The 26,246-nt window shown below is 36.5% G+C and overlaps 2 protein-coding genes across 3 annotated transcripts in view; both read right to left on the reverse strand.

Annotated features, from left to right (window-relative positions):
• cyfip2 (cytoplasmic FMR1 interacting protein 2) overlaps nucleotides 1-13,276 on the reverse strand; it is a 46,953-nt gene extending 33,677 nt beyond the window's left edge. For both annotated transcript variants that reach the window (XM_007254444.4, XM_049483880.1), the window contains exon 1: nucleotides 13,120-13,276. The gene's annotated coding sequence lies outside the window, so the exon portion shown is untranslated. The remainder of the gene's footprint in view (nucleotides 1-13,119) is intronic.
• A 2,931-nt stretch (nucleotides 13,277-16,207) lies between these two features.
• The window catches only part of itk (IL2 inducible T cell kinase), a 28,261-nt gene continuing 18,222 nt past the window's right edge, over nucleotides 16,208-26,246 (reverse strand). Inside the window, exons 9-17 of the mRNA XM_022684308.2 lie at nucleotides 25,141-25,220; nucleotides 23,716-23,858; nucleotides 23,071-23,145; nucleotides 22,068-22,236; nucleotides 20,301-20,517; nucleotides 19,121-19,185; nucleotides 18,900-19,018; nucleotides 17,685-17,842; nucleotides 16,208-16,528 (exon numbers count right to left, since the gene is read on the reverse strand). Coding sequence (XP_022540029.2) covers nucleotides 16,463-16,528; nucleotides 17,685-17,842; nucleotides 18,900-19,018; nucleotides 19,121-19,185; nucleotides 20,301-20,517; nucleotides 22,068-22,236; nucleotides 23,071-23,145; nucleotides 23,716-23,858; nucleotides 25,141-25,220 — 1,092 coding nt within the window. The 3' untranslated portion in view covers nucleotides 16,208-16,462. The remainder of the gene's footprint in view (nucleotides 16,529-17,684; nucleotides 17,843-18,899; nucleotides 19,019-19,120; nucleotides 19,186-20,300; nucleotides 20,518-22,067; nucleotides 22,237-23,070; nucleotides 23,146-23,715; nucleotides 23,859-25,140; nucleotides 25,221-26,246) is intronic.

Here is a 26,246-nt window from a genome sequence, read left to right on the forward strand (position 1 = left end):
TAGAACATTTTATTATTGCCAGATCTCTAATTCCTCTGAACTGAAGGTGCTGTTGCCATGTGGGTCAGCTAGACGTCTTCCTGTAGCAGTTTTTTCCAGTTTCAAATGGTCTTTTGAAGGTGTAGGAAACAGTACTCACCGCTCTCTGGCTTCATCTGTAACTTCTCTAAAGAAAAGACTTCTATTTTTAATAGTTACAGAACTCTCTGTGCCTTTTATTTCTGTTTATAAATAAGGAATAATGTACAGTCACAGCAGATACTGAAACCACTAGCATAATCTGTTGTACCCATACTACTGCATGATGCACCAGTATCGTATTTCGGCACAACACCTGTTCTTTTTCTTCTTTTGTAGTTTAATCGGTAATGATACCCAGCAAACAAACCAGAATATGGTTAAGCTGACCATCGCATTTGGTCTGATCAAATTTTGGTTCTTGTGTCTAGGTTCCATGTATCATATTTTTTGGACTACAAGGTGCACCAGATTATAAGGTCTAATATCAATGGATGGTAAGGATGCCTACATCAAAGTGAACAAGGGGGTTGCCATGTTTCCCTTCTAATGGGGAAGTGCCTAAGTAAACAAAACTGTAATTCTTAACAAAAACGTTTTCTATTAAAATCAAATAAGCGCTGGATATTAATCTACACAGATTTCTCTTCTGAAAACTGTTTATTTGGATGATTAAATAGCTTTTGTTTATTTACAATAAGCTTCGATTTCCAATATTTTGTTTAAAGGTGAGTTTTCAGTGAAGTTTCTCCAGCACTAAGGCTGGGTGCAGCAGCATTAGCATTAGCCGCTAACCGCAGCACTAGCGGGATGTAAATGCTGCCCAATAGCGCTAAACTGAGGAACCCTGAGTGTTCTGGTAACCCAGGGTGCTATCTGCTAGTGGTTCGCCATTATTTTAACACGGTAAACATGCAGACTACAGCACATATACTCGCCTCTGAACGATGAAACAGCTAGCGCTGCAGTTAGAGGCTAATGCTTATACGGCTGCACTTCAGGTAAGTGGCTTTAATACTCCTTCATATCTGACTGGTAGCATTCACACATAAGGTGCACCACATTATAAGGCACACGCCCATACAGCTACTCTTTTTCTTAGCAAGGTGAACCCACTGACATGAATAAACTAGAATAGCAACTGTTTAAAAGTGTTTTTATTTTACTTATGTTGCATTTATTTAGGATATTTGATTTTTTTTCATATTCCAATTACAATGACAGAATATTATGATAATTATATGATAATTGTTCTTTAAAAGTAAATGTGATTACTTTAAAATTGTAATTGTTTTACTATATTATTACATGATCTAATTTATCACAATAAATTTTGAGACATACAGTTAACAGTTGTTGCGACCTTCCTAGTTATAATCTAGATCAACAGATCCACTCTTGCACCCTTTTTTGTGATGGATAATAAGGTGGATATGATGAACTGATTAATAATATTGTGTGTGAATATCAGAACTGTCCTTTGTTTAACAAAAAGACCAAAAAAATAACTGACTGTTAATTGAATGGAGAAACTGCACGAAACAATACAGTGGTTCAGTTATTCAGAACACTGAAAACAGGAACTCAGGGAGGAACTCAGAGAGTACAAAAGTTTGCCCGTGGTGAAGAACTCACCGCAGAACGTGTGAGATAACGACAGTGTGATGACAGAGACACACTGACACCGGATCACTCTTCAGAAGTTCTACCTGGATGAGGCAACTGACTTAAGCAAGCAGGAGGCTTGAGATCTTACATAACCTCAGTTTAACTCCTACCATCATCGTTCTGATGCATTTCAGGAGAAAACACACTGACATGCCAAAAGTCATAGGACATAAGTATGTGAATTGAAAGCTTGGGAACACCCACATGATACGTTACACAGGATAGCGATAATATCACGATACTGTGATTCTGCGATACTCAATATGTTGGAACAAAATTTTCTATCATACTTCACAGCATCTGTGATACTGAATAGGAACCCCATTGAAAACCCCTGGAATATAATCAAGAGGGAGATGGATGATCACAAGCCATCAAACCAAGATAAACTGCTTGAATTTTTGGACCAGGAGTAAAGGCATAAAGTTATCCAAAAGCAGTGTGTAAGACTGGTGCAGAGCATGCCACTGGTTTTAAAGAGTCACTCTGCTGAAGTACAGTTTTACACAGGAGTTTAAGTTTAGTTCTCCAGCACGAGGGCTGGAGTAGCATTAGCATAAGCAGCTAAGAACTATCTCTTTTGCCATTCAGAGGTGAGTATTATCTGACTGTAGCCTGCTGCTAACCCAGGCTAGCACTGCTGGAGCAGTATTAGCATTACTAGCTAACCGCTAGTAGTGCTAATGCTCAGGAATCTAAGCTTACTGTAAATAAACGGAAGTGTTTTACTCACCCAAATAAACAGTTTTCAGGAGAGAAATAGGTATAAAATACCATTGAGCGCTCATTTGACTTTGAAAGAAGGTGTTTTTTAAGAATTACAGTTTTTTTCACTTAGCTTAGCTGTACTTAACTTAGTTCCTCCCCCCTCACCCCTGTTCCTTAATAGTACTGCATAATGCGAAAAATACTAAAAATAATAAAATTTCCAAACTCTTAAAACATTAGTACTGTTTCTAAATGTTGTTTATTGCATTATCTTAGGTCTGAAAGCACTGCATATTTTTAGTTTACTGAGTGGTCTCTTAATTTTTTACATTAATTTTTTTACATTCATTCATTTCTCATTTTAGTTTTTACGTGAATTAATGTCACATTACCGTCACAATATTATATTTTAGCCTATGCGCTGAAAGGTCATTAAATTTGAGTAATGTTATATTAGTTTTTAACTCTAGTAAGACTTGTGAGCCTTTTCTTTGCTGTTTCTGCTCTCCTGTCACTCGTCTGGCTGGTCTGCTCTCTGTACTCCGGTCAGGTGGCTGGAGGTCAGCTCAGAGACTCGGCACCTGACCGCCTAAAGCGTGTGATTTAGCCTCTGATCTAGCAGAGCGGCAGTGACAGCGCAGAAACAAGGCTTAATTAACGAGGGTAAAGAGCAGAGAGGCAGCCCTGGCTCCTTCACTCCCCACTGCCTCTACTGATGCCATCACACAAACCTCCAGAACAAAGTGCGCTGTATAGTGACTCCACTTAAGCCAATTAAATCAAAAACGTCATGTTGCAATGTTTTGATTCTTGACACAAGAAGTAGATACACAGCGCTGTCTCTGTGTCTGTGTGAGTGACAGGCTGCTGCTGCCTGAGAAGTGCGAGGGGGGGGCAGAAGTAAACACGAGGTGCATGCTTGTAAACACACGTGTAGAAAGCTGTGCACCTCAGTCCAGCACAGTTTTGCAGTGCAGATATTTCCAGTTACAGCTGAATTCACGCTTTTAATCCCAAAAAACGCTCTTATTTACCTTTTTAAAAAGCCACTTAAATGCCTGATTAAAGGGCAGATTACTGTTTTGCTCGGGGTTTGAGAGCTCAGCATTGACTCAGCTCTTGACCGGTTCAGATGCAAGACAGTGCTAGTGACGTCATTGATCCTGCATTGTTTAATATCGTGCTACAAATAGTCAAAAAAGAAGACATTTGAAGATTTGCAATGTCATTTTTTTCAATGTTGTGCAGCCCTAGTATTTAGTATAAATAAGTATTTTTTTTTATTAAATCACCTTGAATTCAGTGGTTTCTCATTATTTAAAAAGCCATCCCAACTACGAAGAAAAACATACGGTATTATATAGTAAACAAAAAGTGCTAAACAAACCAGAATGTGTTGTATATTTCAGATTCTTTACAGTTGGTATACAGTAAATTATTATCAAACACTACTCAACTAAGTAAAGAAAAAAAATACTTTGAGAAATGAAGATCAGTCAATCAGAAAAATCTCAAGAATTTTAAAAGTATACACAAGTGCAGTTGCAAAGACTGTTATGATGAAACTGGCACTATTTTGGTTTATTTAACACTTTTAAGTTACAACATGATTCCTTATGTGTTCCTTCATAGTCTGGGTAAAAAACAACTGAATGAGAAGGTGTGAAATAGGTGTGAAAATATCATAAGGTATGTGTGACAGTTTCCCGCAAATAAATTTTTATTTTTAGATGAATAAAGGTACATCAAACTATTAAAACGTCATGCGCTGCTTCGGCCTAAGCTGTCAAAGAAAGCTAAGACACAAACTGGAAGAGGAAGCAGAGATGGAGGGCATGACAAATCGTTAATCAGTGACTAAGCGGAAAAAAAAAAATATCAACAGATTGGTGAACTGCTAAAATAGCCAATAGTTCACTAGTTCAGCCACTGCTTTATACTAAAGGCCTTTTTAATTTAAAGAACTAATGCTGGTAAGCAAGATTAAACTTCCTGCTGCACCCAGATCTAAACAATAACCCTGATCACATCTCTCACTACACCTAAATATAACACTGTTATAACAGACACGTATCAGTCAGCAGGGTGACACTTCAGTGTGCGCTGTGTCTTCAACCCACAGGAGGTGGGGTTTCCTGATACTCATACTGTATCTCTCAGAGTCACTCGGCCGTGATGCTTTTCTCACTCAGCAGCACAAATTAGACCACGGCCTGTAGAACAGCAGCACTGAGGAGCAACACCAACATCACACAATGAGGGGTTTTCAGAGTAGTTACACAGCAAATTCAGCTTTTTGGAATAAACTAACTGAGAGTTAATATCAACTCATTTTAAGTGTATATATATGCGTGACCATCGAATACACTCTATGACAGAGTTAAAGTAACTATTTTCTGGGAGTTTTCTGGCCTTTTAACACTGTTCAGGAGTTAAATCTGAACTGCTGTTGGAGTTAAAATATTTATCATATCTTAAGTAAAATACAGCTCTCAGCTGGAGTTAATTTTAACACAAACTTCTTCACAGTGTTAACAAATAATGCAAAAATGTGTGTAATATTTTAACCACCTGAAACATTTAGGAGTAAAAAAATAAAACAAAAAGCATCATTATTGATTACAATAACAATTTCATAATCAACAAGTGTATGCCTGTGTATAATTTTACATTGCATGGCAACTTTAATCCCGCATTGCAGTTCTCAGTGCATTACCAGCACTTTATCACACTTTACAGTGCAGAAGAAATACCCCATAAAGGCTAACCCTAGTGGGCAAGACTTTACACTGATGGTAAGCTAGGATTGGGGGACACACCCATTAGAGAGTTCAGTCACACTCCTCAACACCTTGGAATAAATTCTGAAATACTACACCGCCAAAGAGTTCCCCTCAACTCAACTTATACTCACACAATTTAACACTTTCACATATTTTTATTTAACTCCAGATTTTTTAACTTTGCTGTGTATTTAACTGAGGGGTTTTGGTAAGGCTAGGTGGTTTATAGGGCTGAAACTGATGATTATTGTGGTAGTTGACTAATCTGATTTTTTTTTTTAAGAATAGTTGATTAATCAACAGTTATTTATGCCATGCTGTCCATCACTTTAAAGTGAAAGAAATAAAGGGCACTGAGTGGCCCAGCTATGTGCTACCACTATGACTGGGAGACTGCTAATCCCGGTTATACAGTTTGCCATCAGTTAAAATAACACATTGTTCTCATTTCCCATTATATATCTGCTAGAGACAGATTATATCTGTCTAGTATCATTTATTGTGCTTTAATCCAGGATATATGGAGATATTTGGAGTGCATTATTAGTATCATGACATTCTGGATCATTGACTTCTGTTACAAATGGCATTACCATGAATGCCTTCCAGCTTGCTGTAAAAATAACATATTATTCAGCCACGCCCACTTTTTGTGTTTTTGGTTTCTTTAAAACATTTTTAAAACAGCTTTTAAAGTTTTTTTATATTCCCTACAAACTGCAGCTTTGTCTGGTGACCACATTTGGCTGTTTCATTAGAAACATTGAGCAGCTGCAACATAAGCCTTCATTTTGAATAGAGACATCACTAAAATGTTTCAGTTTTGTAATTTATATATGTTGCAAATTTGTCAAAGAAAATCAATGTGTCAATTATATATTAAATAAATCGTTTATTAATTGCAATCAAGGTCAAATATTCTAATAATTGAATATATTGATTTGAGGTCAAATCAGCCAGTACTAGTTCTTGGTCACAGGGGTACACTGCCTTTTTGGGCCACCACAGTTAAGAAACTTGTGGCCACAACTTCTTTATTATTCATAAAAGTATATGTGTTGGGGTCCATCATCATCACCATACCTTCACAGTAGATACTGAAGAGCTCAAAGTTAACGTTATCTACAAAATCTGATTTGATTTAGGGAAACAAAGTGGTGATTCTGGCCACATGCTCTGCATTATTAGTGGCTAAAATGCAAGTTGTGGCCAGTTGGGCATCACGCAATACAGGCCATGTATACCACTATTCTGCAATACACTGAATATGACACAAGCTGTCTAGTTGAATAGAGAATCAGTGCACACAGTATTATAAATATTATTGCAATTAGGGCTGGGCAATAGGGGTGCCCGCTGCAGTTAGTGGCTAATGCTGCTGCACCTAGCCTTAATGCTGGAGAAACTTGAGCACTGAAAAATCTCCGTTAGACAAAATATTGGAAATCTAAGATTACTGTAAACAAACGGAAGCGCTTTTAGGAGAGAAATCTGTGTAGATTAACATTGTTTGATTTTGAAAGAAAATGTTTTTTTTTAAGCCGCTTTTTACAGCTTCCCCATGAGAAAGGAAACATGGCGACGCCCTTGCTCACTTTGATGTAGGTATCCTTACTAGTGTCGCTTAATGTGCCTTATAACCAGCGCACCTTATGTATGAAAATAGACCAGAAAATAGATGTTTACTGATGATGCGCCTTATAGTCTGAAAAATATGGTAATATATTTGCCATTTTTCCTACCTACAGGTAGACAAGCCTGTCTTTGCTGAATGTTAAACAGAGAAATACACAGACTGGGACAGACAGACAGAGTCTGATGGTGACGAAGCCAAAGTCAACTTTCCCACACTGCTGAGAGTCCGTCTCTGAACCCACATTCCTATACGTTACTCGAGCTTCACAAAGCCAGAACCAGCGACCTGAAAACACACATATCTGCTCCTCAAATCCCCCACGCTTAAACAGGCTGCGCTATAAACTGCACCCCGTACTACGACTAAACGCTAATTACGGATTACAGCACACCAGCAGGCGAGAAGGCAGGAGAAAACAAATCCACGGCTTCTGAACCTCTGAACTGCTTTAACCAGCCTGTCCTCACTCACGTAGACCTGTCACAACAATTCAGTCATCAACTGAAATATATGCACATCATCTCAATTCTAATGTTTGGTGACCTCAATATTACCCATTGTGTTTTATTATTGAGGAGTGTCAACTCGTTTTTCAGCAGTTGTGGTAGATTCACAAATGGCAGGTAGTAGCTTTACTCACACAAATTACACCAAAAAATAAAGCTTTCGTCATTTTTCACTTATCACGTTTAAAAATAGGTTACTACCTCTTTTAATACTGTCCGTTTTCCAGCAGGAAGTTAAAAGCTGTACAGGACTAGGATAGTAACACTAGCTGAGGTAGCTTAGCCTTAGCATTTGTTTGTTTACCAAAAAAACTTGTTGCCTTTCACACCTCAGTAGCACCACTGAAGCAAATATATGATTAGAATAGCATTGCTGTCATGTGAGGTAAAGTCAGGTTTTCTGCTGGGGTGTTAAAATGTTTGTGTTTAATAACCTGCAGTTTTGTAACTGAGACAAACTGTTTTGTAGGTAAGACAAAAATACATTTAGGTAAGCCAAATGTTACATTTTTACCGACCTTAGTTTCAGTTTCAGATTTTATTTTAGTGACGCTCCAGTGTAGCAGAATTAGTCATTAGTCTTAAAATGACAATAGTACAATTTATTATCATGGATGAGAACAGCTATTCTACACTCAGAATGCTCAGAACGCTACCATTTATACCTCCAGTAACAGACGTAAGGATCACCCTGGTAGGCGGATGGGCAGCAGAAGACTGCAGGGAGATCACAGGGTTCTCATGAATTGAGCCACTGAGAGTGTGACATGTTTGGGTCATGCCGCTCAGTGAGTTTCCTCTTCCAAAGGCCTGCAGCATAACACACACTAGAATTGGGCAGTGTGATGATATTTTATGGTATTGTGTTACATTTCCTTATCATATTCAGGGTTCCAGATTAACTTTTTTCACAAGCGTCCCAGAATTGTCCCAAAACCGTCTCAAAGGTAACCAAAATACTTATACTTTATTATTTACCATTAATGTTGTATTTGTTTGTGTACCATTCAACAGCCATAATGCCATTAATTGTTTTGACTTTCTTGTCCATATGCTCCTCCTACTCTTGCAGTGTATCTGGAAAGAGACTCTGCACTTATAATTAGGAAAACTCAGTGATATTTCAACCAGCAAGCTGTCTCAGAAAACTCCTGAAAGTGTTGCAAAAAAGCTTTAATCCTGTCTCTGGGACGGTGGAACCGTGTTAGTCTGGAACCCTGGTATTCACAATATGCTTTAATAAGCATATCATGGTTATCATCAATGCTTAAAGAACACTAACCCAACTAAACATTTCATTACTATTTTCACTGTACTTGTCATGAAAGAGTATGTGAATAGCACCTTTTTAGGAATCTGGCACACTGCTGATGCATGTTGTGTGTATGTCAAAATATTGTTATGAACATTGTGCATCATAAAAATGTCCTTTAATGTTGTAATACACATTTTTTACAATTTCACCCAGCTCTCTCAGTTTGTGATTACATACACCACAGGTGGTGGCTTATATATTTTTCATATTTCAGATTCAGAATTATATCACATTGAATAAATCCGAAAAGAACCAAATCATTGAACTCAGGTGTTGCTGAATCAATTGTGTCGACAGGTGTATAATAATAAAAGCAGCAGCTAGTCATGCTGGGACTGCTTCTACAAACATTAGTGAAATAATGTGTGGCACTCAGGAGCTCAGTGAACTCCAGCACTGTGGTACAGTGATAGGATGCAGCACCTGTGCAACAAGTCCAGTCGTGAAATTTCACAACTCACTACTAAATATTCCACAGCCAACTGTCAGTGATATTATAACACAGTAGAAGAGACTGTGTCAGTGTAAAATAACAGAGCGGGGTCAGCGGATGCTGAGGAGCATAATTCACAGAGTTCACCAACTTTCTGCAGAGTCACTACACCAATCACTACACACCTCCAAACTTCATGTAGCTTCAGAGTTTATCACTACACACCTCCAAACTTCATGTAGCTTCAGAGTTCATCACTACACACCTCCAAACTTCATGTAGCTTCAGAGTTCATCACTTCACACCTCCAAACTTCATGTAGCTTCAGAGTTCATCACTACACACCTCCAAACTTCATGTAGCTTCAGAGTTCATCACTACACACCTCCAAACTTCATGTAGCTTCAGAGTTCATCACTACACACCTCCAAACTTCATGTAGCTTCAGAGTTCATCATTACACACCTCCAAACTTCATGTAGCTTCAGAGTTCATCATTACACACCTCCAAACTTCATGTAGCTTCAGAGTTCATCACTACACACCTCCAAACTTCATGTAGCTTCAGAGTTCATCACTTCACACCTCCAAACTTCATGTAGCTTCAGAGTTCATCACTACACACCTCCAAACTTCATGTAGCTTCAGAGTTCATCACTACACACCTCCAAACTTCATGTAGCTTCAGAGTTCATCACTTCACACCTCCAAACTTCATGTAGCTTCAGAGTTCATCACTTCACACCTCCAAACTTCATGTAGCTTCAGAGTTCATCACTACACACCTCCAAACTTCATGTAGCTTCAGATTAGTTCATCACTACACACCTCCAAACTTAATGTAGCTTCAGAGTTCATCACTACACACCTCCAAACTTCATGTAGCTTTAGATTAGATGAACAACAGCAGAGTGTATAGAGACTCATGAAATGGAGAGTCGTCATGGCCAAGCAGCTCTATGCAAATCCTCACTAGTAATGCCCCAACACCAGGAGGGTGAAGACTAGCACACGCCTTCTCCGTCACATGTGAAGTCAGCCACCGCCTCTTTTTGAACTGCTGCTGATGCAGCATTACTAAGTAGCATCACAGTGCGCTCGAGGGTAAGAGCAGCAACTGGGTTCTGATACATCAGCTCACAGACGCCTTGTGCTGATCCACATCACCCACCCAGAGAGAGCAAGACGAATTGTGCTCTCTCTGAGCTCTGGCAGCCTATGGCAAGATGCATGAACAGGTTTCACGCCTCAATCTGCCGATTGTTTGTATGAATTTGTAACACACTACAGGTCCATCAGTCAGATCACTCTATTATAAAGACAAAGTGTATTAATACTGGACACAATGCCGTACGCTGTTCCTTCAAGAATGATAGCAGAGTGGAGAATGCTGTTCAACTTAGCATCGGCCTCAGCACCGGACTGGATTACATCATAGATTTATGATGGATTTCCTTCAGGCTATGAAATTACACTGAGGCTCTGAACAGGCCGGCTACAGTGAGTGATGTACTGACTGATGACTAACAAGCAGTGTATTCATACTCTGTGCTAAGGGCACCGTCTGACAGCCGATGACCAGCTGATAACCTGTTGAAATATCATTTGTTTCTCATCGTCTCTGTAATGGAGGCTTATAGGTTGAACACACTGGTGAAAAATGAGGGATATTATGCTTATTTGGTCTCAAAAGAGCATGTCTCAGGTTAGCACAGTTCATAACAGCACTTTGGACCAGCAGTGTGCCATATAGTATTATACATAATAATATTGCTAACCTTTTTAATATCGTGAATGATATTACAACCTAAAATATGGTGCCATATCACCCAGCCCTAATTATCACATTAGGGTACTACTTTTTGCAGTTTTTAGCAAAAGAAAAATTCACACTGTTCTCATTTCCCATTATATATCTACTACAAACAGATTATATCTGCCCAGTATCATTTATTTTACTTTAATCTTGGATATATTGAGATATTTGGAGTGCATTATTATTAGTATCATGACATTCTGGATTATTGACTTCTGTTACAAATCTGATAAAGTTCTTGTATTTTTTAATATATCCGTTAGGGGTGTGCTATATGTATGCAATAGTAAAATTGTATTTTCATTTTGTTGCAGTAGTGTGTTATTTAATTTTTCTTTTAATTTAGTGTTTTGTCTTATTGGCAAAAGTATCGTTATTGTAAAAATACCATGAAATATTGTGCTATTGTTTTAGGGCAGATAAACCTTTCACACAACTAAATAGATCAATATTTCCTGTTTCCCTTCTGCCACCCTATTATCACATTACCTGATAAAATTAATTAGTTCTCAGTCAGCATGAAGTCGCAAATCACAGCAAAGAATATGGTCACTTTTTTATGGTTTACAACACTGTGGCCAGAAATTCAATCTTATTAAATATAACTAAATATCCAACGAAAGGTAGCACACACTGATGACAAGTAAGGAAGGGGTATTTTTTGTGTAATATACTAAGAAATGTTAGTTAGACATTACCTAATTTTTAGTGTGCCCCAGCTGTTCAGTTTAGGTATCGGTCATTTTTACTATTAAAATATGGGGTAAACAAAGTGAGTGCAAATGTGTAGCTTGTGTAGGTTTGTGCCATATCTCATTGTAAAAAACATTATCGCAAAAAACTCTTGACATGATAAAAAAAAAACTCAAGAAAGCAGTAGTTAGCATTATTTTTGTTTCTATTTTTCATTTTGTTACACCATTATTATATAGTGCAAATTCAGGGTCTTGGCAAGTTACTGTTTAGGAAATATACAAACAAAACATCACTTTCTCTAAATATAGCACAAAGTCCAAAAATTCGTTTTGTATTGACTGTTTTGTATTTATTTTGATAAGTTTTTTATTATTATTATTATTATTATTATTATTATTATTATTATTATTATTATTATTATTAACCATTATTATTTTATACAAATTCAGGGTCTTGGTAAGTTGCTGTTTACAAAACAGACAGGCATTTATAACGTTAGATTTTTATTTAAGTTTCAACTGAATGTATGATTTTATGTTATATTTATTATTAGAATTAACTCAAAATATCGCTTTCTTTTAATATAACACATTTTTTTCCAGGAAGTCCAAGATTTCTGCAATTTGTGTGCACTAAATATGCTGAACTTGGTAGATTTCTGTTGTTACATTACATTATTTTTGTTATATTTCTTTATTTTGTTACACCATTATTATTTAATACAAATTCGAAAGTGAAATTTATGAAACACGTATATTTATGCCAAATTGTATTTTCATATGTAATATTAGAATTATTTAAAACAACACTTTTTTATTATAACCCATTTTTCCAGAAGAAGTGCAGAAATTTGCTGTTTAAATAGGTTAACGTTATAAAAACACAGTAACAGCTAGTTACGTTAGCTAGTTAGCTTAGCGTTAGATTAGCTAGCAACAGCAGTAACCAGCTAACCTAGCAACCATATTACAGCCCACACTGAGAAGAGCCACCTTAATATAACCCATATATCTAACAAAACACACGCGTTAAAGCTATTTCTTATTATTATACAGCAAATAAATACAAATCTGCATCTAAAACAGGCGGAATCAGTGAGAAAACCCAGATATTTATCAGTATTTCTTCGTATGGAGGCTCTGACGACAGTCCTCCCCTCACCCCACCCATAACGGGGAAGGATGCTTCTTTCAGTGAGGCAGCGGAGCAGCAGCACCACCGCTGATACTACCGCCGCTATCACCGCTTCTACTGAATGAACGGATGCCTGGTTCACACAAGCGCCTCTATATTATACTTATTATAAAACCACAAACCCGAGAAACGCGCTAAACAAGCAGAAACACCAGCAAACAGCAGGACTAGACGGGTCTCAGTGATAAAAAATGACGGCGCATCGCGAACTACAGCAGCAGCAGCAGCAGGTCCCCTCCTCCTCCTCCCTCCCGCCGAGCCTCCATCATCCCGCTATCTATCTAACCTCCTCCTCATCACCAGACCCAGCGCTTTAAACACACACACAGCCCAGCTCACAGCCTACCCGCAAATCTCATGTCCGCCCGAAACCGAACGGACCGGCCAAAGCGCAACTCGGCTCTCACACAAGCCGGGGGAGGGTGCCTCTCTCCTGGATCTCCACCGACTGATGCTCCGGCTTCAGCCCCGTCCGCTAATCCACCCACCCCGCACACAAAGAGCAGAAAATGGCTGCAAGTGCTTTTCTTAAAGTGACAGAGGCCCATTTATCTAACATGAACTATGCTAAGCTAATCTATGCTAAGCTAACGCTAGCTTAGCTGGGTACCACTTTAAAAAGCTCTTTTATAAAGGGTTTATAAATACTTATAAAGCAGTTTATTAATGGATATTAAGTAATAAATGTCTGTTAAAAACTTTATTCATTTAACTTTAATAACATATTAAATGACTAACGTTTTTCTGTATTATTCAATTACACATGTTAAGTTATAGTCACTGTTGTTCCTTCTATTTAGGTGTTGTAAGTTACGCTTAAAAAACGCCTTTATAAACTATTTATAAAACCTTAATAAAGGAGTCTAATTTTAAAGTGGTATCCTTAGCTGCCTCTCTGTGAGTGAGTTATCATTAGCCAAACAAACAAATTATAAATACTGGTGTTTATTACTGGTGTTTTTTTTTTTTTTTTCAATTGCTAAAACATAATTTTGTAAACTAGTCGGCTGGTTTTATTAAATACTAAATACAATTCACAAAACCACCCAACACCCAAACTACCTCAAACCCTCATAAATCATGAAATCTAAAATATTTAACACTTCTACTCAGTGATTAAACTCCTGCATCCAGAATGCAATGGATGCAAGAAAGTTTTTTTAGGCTTTCTTGGTCACATGACATTGTGTTCAGTAGCTCCTCCATTTCCACTCGCTGTAGTATTTTTACATGGATCTCCGGATGTGCTTCCGGATGGGACTAAAATTACTGGAAGAGAATGGAGTTCAGCAAACAGTAGGTAATTCAGTACATAACAGTAGGTAATTCAGCCTGTAATTTTCTCAGACGACGTCTGAGAAAAACACATACATGGTCGTTCCGGACGGGAATAAAATCACAGAGGAGCCCCACCATGACTCCCTGAGAAACAAATCCCGTCCGGACAAGGCATAGAGGTGGGCGATATGGCCCTAAAATAAGATCAGAATATTTCATGGTATTCTTGTGATAACGATACTCGATATGACAAAACGCTAAATAAAAAAAAAATCAACAATACACTACTGCAAAAATTTTAATTAAAATGTATTATTGCATATGATATTAAATGGGCATAGCATGGCAAGTGGGAATAAAATAATAATAATCCTTTTCTGGATGAATTTGTTGAAGCAAATAAACAGTCAAATATGCAGAAGTGTGTCTCTATAGAGAATATTCTTTTTATTATATAGAGAAAAAACATAGAGAAAAATAAATAATCATATTATTTGACCAGAAGTGACTGACTTTCCACTGTAATGGTTAATATAGCATAATATAGTGTGTATTATACAAAACTCACTTTTTGCGTCAGGAATCATATGCTTCTATGTACCGATTGGATGTTTCCCTAGCTTCTTATTGTGACATCACAATAAGAAAACCTGCAGAGAACCACCCTGGCACCATTCCTGAGAACCTCTGACAGTACACAGCAGGATTAGGCAGCAGACTTTGTCTGAGTGAGGGCTCTGTACCCACTGCCTGCACAAGCTATGTAAGATATAAACACTCAGTGTATGTTTTGTATAGACCATATACCTATTCTAACCTGTGTAAAAAGAGGTCCCCTTTAAGCTATTGTAGATCACATCATTCTCCTATTAAAAGTCATTTGCTTTGGTGTCATTTTGTTCCAGTGAGTGGTGAAAGGTTTAGATAATAACTGATAGGGAAATTGAAAAAATGAAGTAGCTGTCTGCTTGAATATTTCATGCTAGTTCATTAGCCTACAACAGAGCGGATAACCCCACTGGAAACACATTCAATAAAATATGAGGTGAGCCGACCATGTGCTCTGGGCTGTTTGATACATAGTGAGGCCTGGCAGCCTGTGTGTGTGTGTGTGTGTGTGTGTAACCCTTGTGTGGTTTCCACAGTAACCAAAGGAGGCATGTGTGTGAGGGTGAGTGGGTGTGTGTATCACCATGGGCTTCTATAGTAAGTCCATTCGTCTGGTCATCCTGTTCTTTTTAAAGCGTGTGTGTTTGTTTGTGTGTGTGTGTGTGTGTGTGTGTGTATGTGTGTGTGTGGTCACAGATTAAAACATGGTATATTTGTCTGATTAGGGTTTTTTTGCTTTTATTAAAAATAAAACATGGTATTAAAATGACTTATGATACATAATATTTGAACCAACAGTAAAAAATATAATACAGTAAATGAAGTAAATAATACAGTAATGAATAGTTTTGAGGCTGAAGCTCTATCTAGTTTATTAAATAGCTTGTGTTCGCCCTCTAGAGCAGAAGAGCAGAAGTGTTTTAATGCAGCTACACTACAAGAGTTTATACAGCAAATAGGTTTAGCTTACAAACACACCATTGATATACGTTCTAACTCAGTATTCTAGTGCATCTAATGTCATCTGCTGGTGTTGATCCACTGTGTTTTTATTATCAAGTCTAAAGTCAGTGCAGTTTAGTTTTCACACAAAATCTTACAGCGCTTCATGCTGAACCTCTGCTACTGACAACTTTTATTGAGATGTGGATTTCATTTTCCAGCAGGATTTGGTACACTGCCCACACTGCCAAAAGTACCAAATGGTCTAATATAATATTCTAATTTTCTGAGACACTGATTTTTGGGTTTTATTGTCTGTAATCCATTATCAATAGTAATAGGAGAAATAATCACTCTGTGTTGTATCTATAAAATACAATATTTAAGTTTCACATTTTGAACTAAATTACTGAAATAAAGTAATTTTCAAGGATAGTATACATTTTTTTTAGATGCACTAGTATACCAATAAAAATTACAATTGAACTAGTAATTAGCATTTTTAACTAGTAAATGTTGTGACTGCAGACATCTCCTCTGTAATTTTGACTTAGACAAACTCAGATCAGTTTTAGATCAATTAATATTATTATTAATAGTTAAAAAAAATTATATTATATTATTACAGTGTACATTATACAAGTTAGGACTTTATCACTGGTGTAATTTTAGGCAAAAATGGCTTACCATATATTTATCTACTAAGGCACCAAAGGCTGATCCATTAGATCAAGGTTGCTCAGAAATATAAAAAATGTAGAAATAAATAGAATTTACAAATAAATAAACTGCTATAAACTGTACAATATATCTATATTCAGGTTTCTGATTTGTGTATGAAATTTAACACAATCCATGGCTCAGAAGTCAGCAAGAGAGGCCAGCTGATGGAGGAGCAGAGCGAAGGACGGCCGGTCTTCAGGTTTCTATTAGAAATAAAATAGAATTAAATGAAGACATGCCGTTATAATAATACAGTTAATACAGTAGATTAAACAAGACAAATGCCTCACAAATCTGCCAAACTCATGCTTCTACTGTGATGCTGATGGCCTTTTCTGCTCTCAAGCAATGGAAGCATTCAGTCACTTTGGGCTCCTCAGGCACTAGGTACACTTTTAACACTTTCAGACCCTCCATCCACTATTAAGGACATTGTGTTGTTAATATTTGTTTTTTAAGTTTATAATAACATATCAGAATAGACCAATTAAAAACTTTTCCAGCCAATAAAACAGCCCCACCCACCTCACTGGAAAACAGCTGTAGTAGGGCACGGCAGCACTTGAGCCAAAAATGAAAAATTAAGGGTTCATTTGTATTAAATTAAAGTAAGATCAATATCAACAAGTAACAATGTTAAAAAAAATATTACCATGCCTTGGAAATAATTTAGGTCTAGGCATTCTATGCCCGAAAAACGTAAGTTTCACGTAAAAATGGTGCCATGCATACAAGGGCATTCAGTGGGTAAAGATGCATGCCTTCCGTGCCTACAAGCTCATTCAGTGGAGGATGTAAAATCGTGCACAGTGCAAAACATATATGCCTTGAATGCCGAAAAGCACAATCGCTGTGTAAAAGGCATGCCTTGTATAAAATCAGGTGCCATGCATAAAAGCCCATGTCCTGCTTAAAAACGTGCAGCATGTGTGAAAGCACATGGCTCACATAATATCTTGCGGCATACATAAAAGTGTATACCCTTCATGGTGAAAAAGCAGGATTTGTGCGTAAAAGCCCATGCCTTGCGTAAAAACGTTCATCGTGCATTAAAGAGCATGTCATTCCTAAAAGGCGTGCGTAAAAGCGCATGCCTCACATAAAATTGTACGCCATGCATAAAAGTGCATGCCTCATGTAAAATTGTGCATAAAAGGCCATGAGTAAAAACACGCGTAAAAGTGCAAGTCATGTGTAAAAGCCCATGCCCTGATTAGAAACGCACACCGGGCATAAAAGCCCATGCCTCACGTAAAATTGTACGCCATACATAAAAGCCCAAAAATGTGTGCTGTGCATGCCAGAATTTAAATCTACTGTAAAAACCCTTAGTGATGCCACTGAAAAATCCTCACTCACCTCTTTCCAGCACCACTGCATCAGCTGGTAAACGGTTTCTGGGCAGAGGCGGGGCTGCAGTAACCTCTGTCCGGCGTTCAGGGACTCGATCACCTCCGCGTTGGAGCGATACTCGTAGGGCAGCCGCCCCTCGCTGTAGATCTCCCACATCAGCACACCTGAGATTACCAAGACCAGTTAAATCAATAGGAGCTCATACTTCAGGAGGAGGACATACTATACTGAATATCATTTATCATCAAAGTTGTAATGTTTAATATACAGTTCAGATATATTTACTGCATTAGTAATATTTAGTATGTAATAAAAATACACAGAGCTTAAGGAGGTGAAGGAATAGTTAAGGCAATATTGATTTATCACTTACCTCAGATTCAGTCTTAAAAAATTAAGTACATAAGAATAACACTAATATTCTAAAAAAGTAAATGGTAAAAATAAAAACAAAAGTTGAATTAGGAAAAAAATAAAAATAAAAGGATTAACTGTTGGCAGGTCAGTGTATATGCAAACAGAAATACAGCTCTGGAAAAAAAATAAGAGACTTAAAAATGATGAGTTTCTTTGATTTTACCAAATTGAAAACCTCTGCAATATAATCAAGAAGAAGATGGACGATCACAAACCATCAAACCAAACTAAACTGCTTTAATTTTTGCACCAGGAGTAAAGGCATAAAGTTATCCAAAAGCAGTGTGTAAGACTGGTGGAGGAGAACATGATGCCAAGATGCATGAAAACTGTGATTAAAAACCAGGGTTATTCCACCAAATATTGATTTCTGAACTCTTAAAACTTTATGAATATGAATTTGTTTTCTTTGCATTATTTATGGTCTGAAAGCTCTGCATCTTTTTTTTGTTATTTCAGCCATTTCTTGTTTTCTGCAAATTAATGGTCTAAATAACAATATTTTTATTTGGAATTTGGGACACAGAAATGTTGTCTGTAGTTTATAGAATAAAACAACAATGTTCATTTTACTCAAACATAAACCTATAAATAGCAAAATCAGAGAAACTGATTCAGAAAATGAAGAGATCTCTTAATTTTTTCCAGAGCTGTAAATGGTGGAAAAACCTACTGTTTTTCATTTAAAAAATCACAATCAGTTTATAATATTGTATTATGTAGAGGTTAGAGATTTAGATCTGCATAACTTCTACTTAAATCTAAATACAGCAGGTTTAAATTAAGAAATTACGTCGTACTGACCGAATGACCACACGTCTGACTTGCTGCTAAACTTGGTGTGGTTGATCACCTCTGGTGACGACCACTTCATGGCGAATTTGGAGCCGGTTGAGCAGACGTACAGATCATCCAGCACAGGCCTGCAGGGTCCAGCAGAAAATGATGAGAGGTGATCATGTAGAGAGCATGCCCTCAGCAGACAGGAAAGGTTTACTGTACCTGATAACAGCTTGTTTTCTTACCTGGTCATTCCAAAATCAGACACCTTCACCTCAAGCTTTTCTGAGACCAGGCAGTTTCTCGCCGCCTGCAAACAGGAAAGATTCATTACTTTCATTACTAAAGACTCAGCAAGTGACTTAAGTTATATAATTGCATTATTATGCTATTATACACAATCGGCTCTATCATACACACTGCGCAAAGTGTTATCACGCATCACAATTCTCATTGTGCTGAGAAGCATTGGACGTTTCCAGGTATCTGCGTTGTTAAAATAGCAATCCACCAAAATCAGAGCCCATCTGGCTCTTAAAGGTGCCCTTCCCCTAAAATCCACTTTTTCTTGTTCTTTGTGAAAAACAATAGGTCTCTCTGAGTTGTATATGACGCTGCACATGATAAAACTCTTCCTCAAACTCCATTGTCTGCAGCAGCTAGTAAAAGAAAATATTCAGAAAAACGAGTCGATCAGGAAAAGCACTGTGTCTACATCAACCCGTGAATTAGTATTCATGGCCCCGCCCACCTCGGCTCAGGACCGCCCACAGACAAAGCTGAAGCCGGGCAGTGACGCCGTCTTGTCAGATAGGAGCAAAATAACAGCCCTAGGAACAGCATGCAGTTCATTGCAGTGTTATTTGTGCAAATAACACATCAGTGTTTATATGCTTTACCCAGTAATTCAGAGCTAAAAAACAAATAGCTAGAATTTGTCTATAGGGGGAACAACACCAGCCAAGCACAATTGAGATAGGTAGGTGTGTGTTTAGAACAGTTCTGTTTACACTAGTTAAAAGTAAAAATCCACTCAAGCTGTGTGTAACCAGGTGGGTTTACATAGGATCTCCGGTGGATTTTACGTTTTACAGAGAGTCTAAGACTAGGTCAGTGGCTGAATGCACTTAGCAGGGCATTATTACACATGTTGTAAAGTAACATATCACATTGCAAAGACTGTTATTAGTGTTAAAATGTCTTTATTTCGAAACATCTCTAACTGTTGTCCGTCTCACAGTCACGCGCCATAGACCAGCTGCCTACCGTCCACCTTCTGTCACTTTTCTCGGGTTAGTGGCCTTTTTTACTGACATTACTGATCTTCACATGTATTCTGACTTCTAATTGTCTAATTAAATGAGCAAGTAAATCTAGATTAGTGTAGAGGAGCAGATCTGACAATCCCTGAGAGTGCAGGTTTACCAGATCTCTGTGTATAAAGTTGGAACTCTCCAGGTAGTCCATGGCCTCGCTCACATCCAGGCACATCCCCAGCAGATCCTCCGGCTTGAAGGAGCCTTTTTTGGAGCGCAGGAAGTCCGTCAGGCAGCCATTCTCCAGGAACTCGAAGATCAGACACATGGGTGAGCGTTGCATGCACATGCCATACAGCTTCACCAGCTTAGGGTGGGACAGTTTCCTGTTAAACAGGAAGAGGAGGTGCAGTTATAATCAGTGAGCTGCTACCTGGAGTTACATTATACTAGACCTGAAGGACAAAAAAAAGGAGAAGTCTGGTGTGAAATGGACTTAAACTGAAATATGGTTATACACTGAAAAAATGATGCGTAAAATTTACTTTGCGTAAAAAAGTTTCGCAACTTTCTGCATTTGCTTTTTTTAAGTAAATTTAATTTCAGATAAATTTAAGTAACTTCAACTCGGTTTCAAGACTTAAATGTTACACAGAATAAATAAGTGAACTGAACTTCAGTCAATCCTTTCTTTTAGTAAACTTTACTTCATTTATTTTTACTGAATCAATCCTTTCTTTTAGTAAACTTTACTTCATTTATTTTTACTGAATCAATCCTTTCTTTTAGTAAACTTTACTTCATTTATTTTTACTGAATCAATCCTTTCTTTTAGTAAACTTTACTTAAATTCTGCATACATTATTACCTAATTACAAGTAAACAATATTTACATAATCTCAAATATTTATTTTGTAAACAGACCAAGTCTCACTGTCTCAACACATGGATGCATGTAATACATTATTTTTAGTTTACTAGTATAAAGAATGTATTACATGCCATCCATGTGTTGAGACAGTGTGATATGTGTGTTTTAACTAAAAAAAAAAAAAAACAGGAATTATAATCTATTATGTATCATAAAGTATTTGAGTAATATTGTATAAATTAAGTAATTGTAATTAGGTAATATTGTATGCAGAAATTAAGTAAAGTTTACTAAAAAAATAATTGATATAGCAAAAATAAATGAAGTAAAGTTTACTAAAAGAAATGATTGAATGAAGTTCAGTTCACTTATTTACTCTGTGTCTTGAAACCGAGTTGAAGTTACTTAAATTATCTGAAATTAAATTTACTTAAAAAAAGCAAATGCAGAAAGTTGCGAAAAATTTTTAAAGTAAATTTTACGCATCATTTTTTTGTGTATTTCTTCTTATCAGGTTTTACTACAATCCAAATCCATTTTACACTGAAGTTCTCCTTTAAGTATTTATTATAAATACACAACTCTAATGTGTCCTTTGTGAATGCTTTACAGACACAACTTATCTAATTTTCTGAGTTTCCTTTTAATTTGACAAAATCTAATATCGAATTAAAATAAATTAACAATCCAATTTATCCTATTCCAATTACATTTAATTTAAAATGACTTTTTTATGTTTTACTAGGCTAAAGAGCTTTAACGGAGGAAATAAACACTACTCTAGCTCCATATTCCACACTCAACAACCAGGTAAAAGAAATCATGCCATTAGCTGTGTGTGCATGTGTGTGTTACCAGGCTGACTAAACTTTGTCACGTGAATAATTTGCATTTAGAAATTTTATGGTTCCAGACTAATCTTATTAACATTTACAGCACTAATTCATATGTACTATTAATCCAATTATATGTTTAATATAAAAGTAATGTAACTTTTTTGTAAGCTATAATTATTTAACCCCCTCCAAAAAAAAATAAAACTGCTGAAAAACAATTATCACTCACGTCATAATTTTAGCCTCCTCTTTAAACTCCTCCTCGGACATGGCGTCCTCGCGTACGGTCTTCACGGCCACTTTCTTACCGTTCCAGAATCCTTCTAAAACCACCCCGAACTGCCCACAGCCCAGCTCCTTCCCCAGACTCAGCTCGTCCGGGTCCACCTCCCACTTTTCTACACGGCAAAAAGAAAAATGATGAATTATGAGAGTAAATTAATAATACTACAGTACATCAGCCCCTACAGGACACTTGGAGAAGCTGCCTGTTCACTCTCTACTCCACTTAATAATTAAGGATCAGATTTAAGGTGAATCAACCGCAAATTCTTAAATTTGAAAATAGACATACTGTAGAAAATAGACAACTGTAGAAAACAGACAACTGTAATGAAACAAAAAGGTTTGGAGGATATGAACTGTTTGATTTGTATTCACTAAAAGATGTATTTCTACATTAAGTTTAAGAAAGTGCCAATCTTATGTATTTTATTCATTATATTTTTTTAGTTGCAGATTTACTTCAATATTTTAAATCAGCTCAAACCTAAATGTATTTAATTGCAATTTTAATAACAGACCAAAATGAAGTAGCACATAATTGTTAAGTGGAACAAAAATGATACATGATTCTCAAAATTTTAATGAAATAAAGTAACTTTTCAATATGATTTTAATTCTTATTAACTTAACTTATATACTTATATATGCACTTTTATTGTTGATGATTATGATTATGGATTACAGCCAATGAAAATCCAAAAGTCAGTGTCTCAGAAAATTAGAATATTATATAAGATCAGTTGGTACTTTTGGCAGTGTGGGCAGTGTGCCAAGTCCTGCTGGAAAATGAAATCCGCATCTCCATAAAAGTTGTCAGTAGCAGAGGGAAGCATGAAGTGCTGTAAGATTTTGTGGGAAAACAAAACTGCACTGACTTTAGACTTGATAATAAAACACAGTGGATCAACACCAGCAGATGCTCCTGTATATCTGATGTATCGACTGACCTGATACGATTTCCTCAATCCTGGGAGAATTTCCTCTGTCTTGGCACACGCAGTGCCTCAGCCTGGTTATCAAACCTGCCAGTGTGAAAAGAATATTGAAGATTAATAAACACTTATTATTAATATGCTGCAGATCCATAACTGTATCACCAGCTCAAATAATCTTTTTGGCTGATTTACTTTAAAGAAAATAGTTGAGTTTTTCTGTATTATTAAATTTAATTTTTTTCAACAGAAAAAGAAAAATACTTTAGATATGGACCAAAATTGACCTTGTTTTAATCAAATTCTGCATCCATCAGATTATAATAGTCCATCAGACCATAATATACAGTACAGTACATACAGTATGATTTTTGTGTACTTATGCAGTTTGTACATCCCTGCTATCCAACAGGAAACATCTCCATCTCCATTTTTATCTGGTTTTAGATTTCTTTGTGGTTTGAACCCTTTAGATGTTCTGTACACTTTGTTTACCATTTTGGATGAACAGGAAACATAGAAATAAAAAAATAAATCATTTTTCTTTTAACATTAAGAACATCTATGTCTTCACCATTTTGGATGATATTTGATACGTGTTTTTGATTTGATAGGGGTGAAATACAGTATGTGTGGTAGTAACAGTAGCTGAGTGCTGACCTGCTGCATTGTACTGGTGATAGTTGATGAGCTCTGGGATGGTGCTGAATAAATATTTCTCTGCTAAATAAAACTTTCCATCTTCATTTTCAGTCTGTCGGACTTTATAATGCTTCACCCTGGGATTCTTCTCCCCATTCGACCTGAAAAAAAAAAAAAACAATGAAAGAAATATACAGCTCAGAAATATATGAAGAGACCACTTCAGTTTCTCTAATTTTACTATTTATACGTTTATGTTTGAGTAAAATGAACATTGTTGTTTTATTCTATAAACTACAAACAACATTTCTCCCAAATTCCAAATAAAAATACTGTCATTTAGATCATTTATTTACAGAAAATGAGAAATGGCTGAAATAACAAAAAAGATGCAGAGCGTTCAGACCTCAAAGTGCAAAGAAAACAAGTTCATATTCATAAAGTTTTAAAAGTTCAGAAATAAATATTTGCTGGAATAAGCCTGGTTTTTAATCACAGTTTTCATACATCTTGGCATCATGTTCTCCTCCACCAGTCTTACACACTGCTTTTGGATAACTTTATGCTGCTTTACTCCTGGTGCAAAAATTCAAGCAGTTCAGTTTGGTGGTTTGATGATCAGCTTGTGATCATCCATCTTCCTCTTGATTATATTCCAGAGGGTTTAAATTTGGTCAAATCAAAGAAACTCATCATTTTTTAGTGGTATTATTCTTTCATTATTTTAATATGTTTCCTACATTATAAATGAATACTGAAGTGATCCAGACTATGAAGGAACACATAAGGAATCATGTAGTAACTTAAAAGTGTTAAACAAACCAAAAAACTCTGTGAAGCATTAAGGTGCTCTTATTTAGGGAGCTGTTTGTTAACTTGTGGTTTCTGAGGCTGGTAACTCTGATAAAACGAATCATGTACAACAGATGGAATTCTTGCTCTTTCTTTCCTAGAGCAATCCTGATGAGTGCCAGTTTCATCATAACGGATTGACTGACCTTCATTTATTAAAGTAATGTTCTTTATTTAGTTGAGTAGTTCTTGCTTCTCATAATATCTATTAGAACATTACTCAAATATTCACTATTCACTGTATACCTGTAACTCTACCTCTTCACTACTTTACTTTAACTGATGCTCATAAACACTTTATTAAGAGGCAAGAAATTCAAGTAATTAACTCTTGATGAGTTCAGCACAGCTGTTAACTGAAAGCCTGAATTCCAAGTGACTCTACCTCATAAAGCTGACTGAGTAAATCCAGCAGAGATGTGCAAAACTGTCTCTACCTAAGCAAGAGTTATTTTAAAGAATATAAAATATAAAACATATTCTGGCTTGTTTAACCCTTTTTTAGCATCATACAGGATATGATGAGTCTACTCTATAATAGAAAAGCATATTGAGAAATCAGTTACATCACAGTAACAGTAGACAGATTACCCTGGAGCTTTGGTGAACACAGACACTGTGTAGGCTCCTGCCTGCCGTGAGTCACGCACCATGAAGGCTCCTTCCTTACTCTGAAGAAGAATAAATAAATATCAGGACATACAGTGACTGTACAGTACTTAGAATTCATTGGCTGAGCTAAATTAAGCTTGAGGGAAATGCCACAATTAAGCTTCTTTAATATATTTACATTTTACTAAAATACATTCATTTTCAATGGGCATTTATGCAGCTGAAACAGGGAACAGCCCAGTGCATCCCATCAACATTTTCAACATTAACATTTTGATATTTTAACATTATAGTCATTATAGTTTTTAGAAAAATTTGTTTTTTAAGCCTTTGTTCTTTAATTGCTTTATTGTTTTTACTTTCACTTTCACTTTTATAGTATAAGTAGTTTTGAAACCAATACTTTTACACTTTTACCTAAAGAGTAAAAAGCTTGAGTTGATACTTCAACTTCTACAGAAGCCTTTCATTAAACTCTAGTATCTGTACTTCTATCTACAGAGTAATGAATCTATCTATCTATCTATCTATCTATCTATCTATCTATCTATCTATCTATCTATCTATCTATCTATCTATCTATCTATCTATCTATCTATCTATCTATCTATCTATCTATCTCTTTTAAAACGCTAGATGATCTTGGCCACTGTGCTGCAGCTCATTGGTAATTGGTTGGTAATCTTCTTGTAGCCTTGGCCATCTTCATGTAGCTCAACAAGAGAGTTCTTTGCCATGAGGTGCCAGGTTGGAACTTTCAGTGATCAGTATGAGAGATTGTGAGAGCTGTACTACAACATTGAACACACCTGCTCCCTATGCACACCTGAGACCTAGTAACACTAACGAGTCACATAACTTTTTGAGGAAAAATGAGGAGCAGTGCTCAACTTGGACATTTAGGGGTGTAGTTTGTACACTTTTGTTGCGGGTGGTTTAGACATTAATGGCTGTATATTAAGTTTATTGAGTTATTTTAAGGGAAGAATAAATTTATTTCACTCCTGGACACTACTTACGCTTAACTTAAATACAATACTTGCCCAGGTTTATGTGCAGTATTTGTGGTATCTGCTGATACCTGC

The sequence above is a fragment of the Astyanax mexicanus genome, chromosome 10 (assembly GCF_023375975.1).
Source record: "Astyanax mexicanus isolate ESR-SI-001 chromosome 10, AstMex3_surface, whole genome shotgun sequence".
Lineage (NCBI taxonomy): Eukaryota > Metazoa > Chordata > Actinopteri > Characiformes > Acestrorhamphidae > Astyanax > Astyanax mexicanus.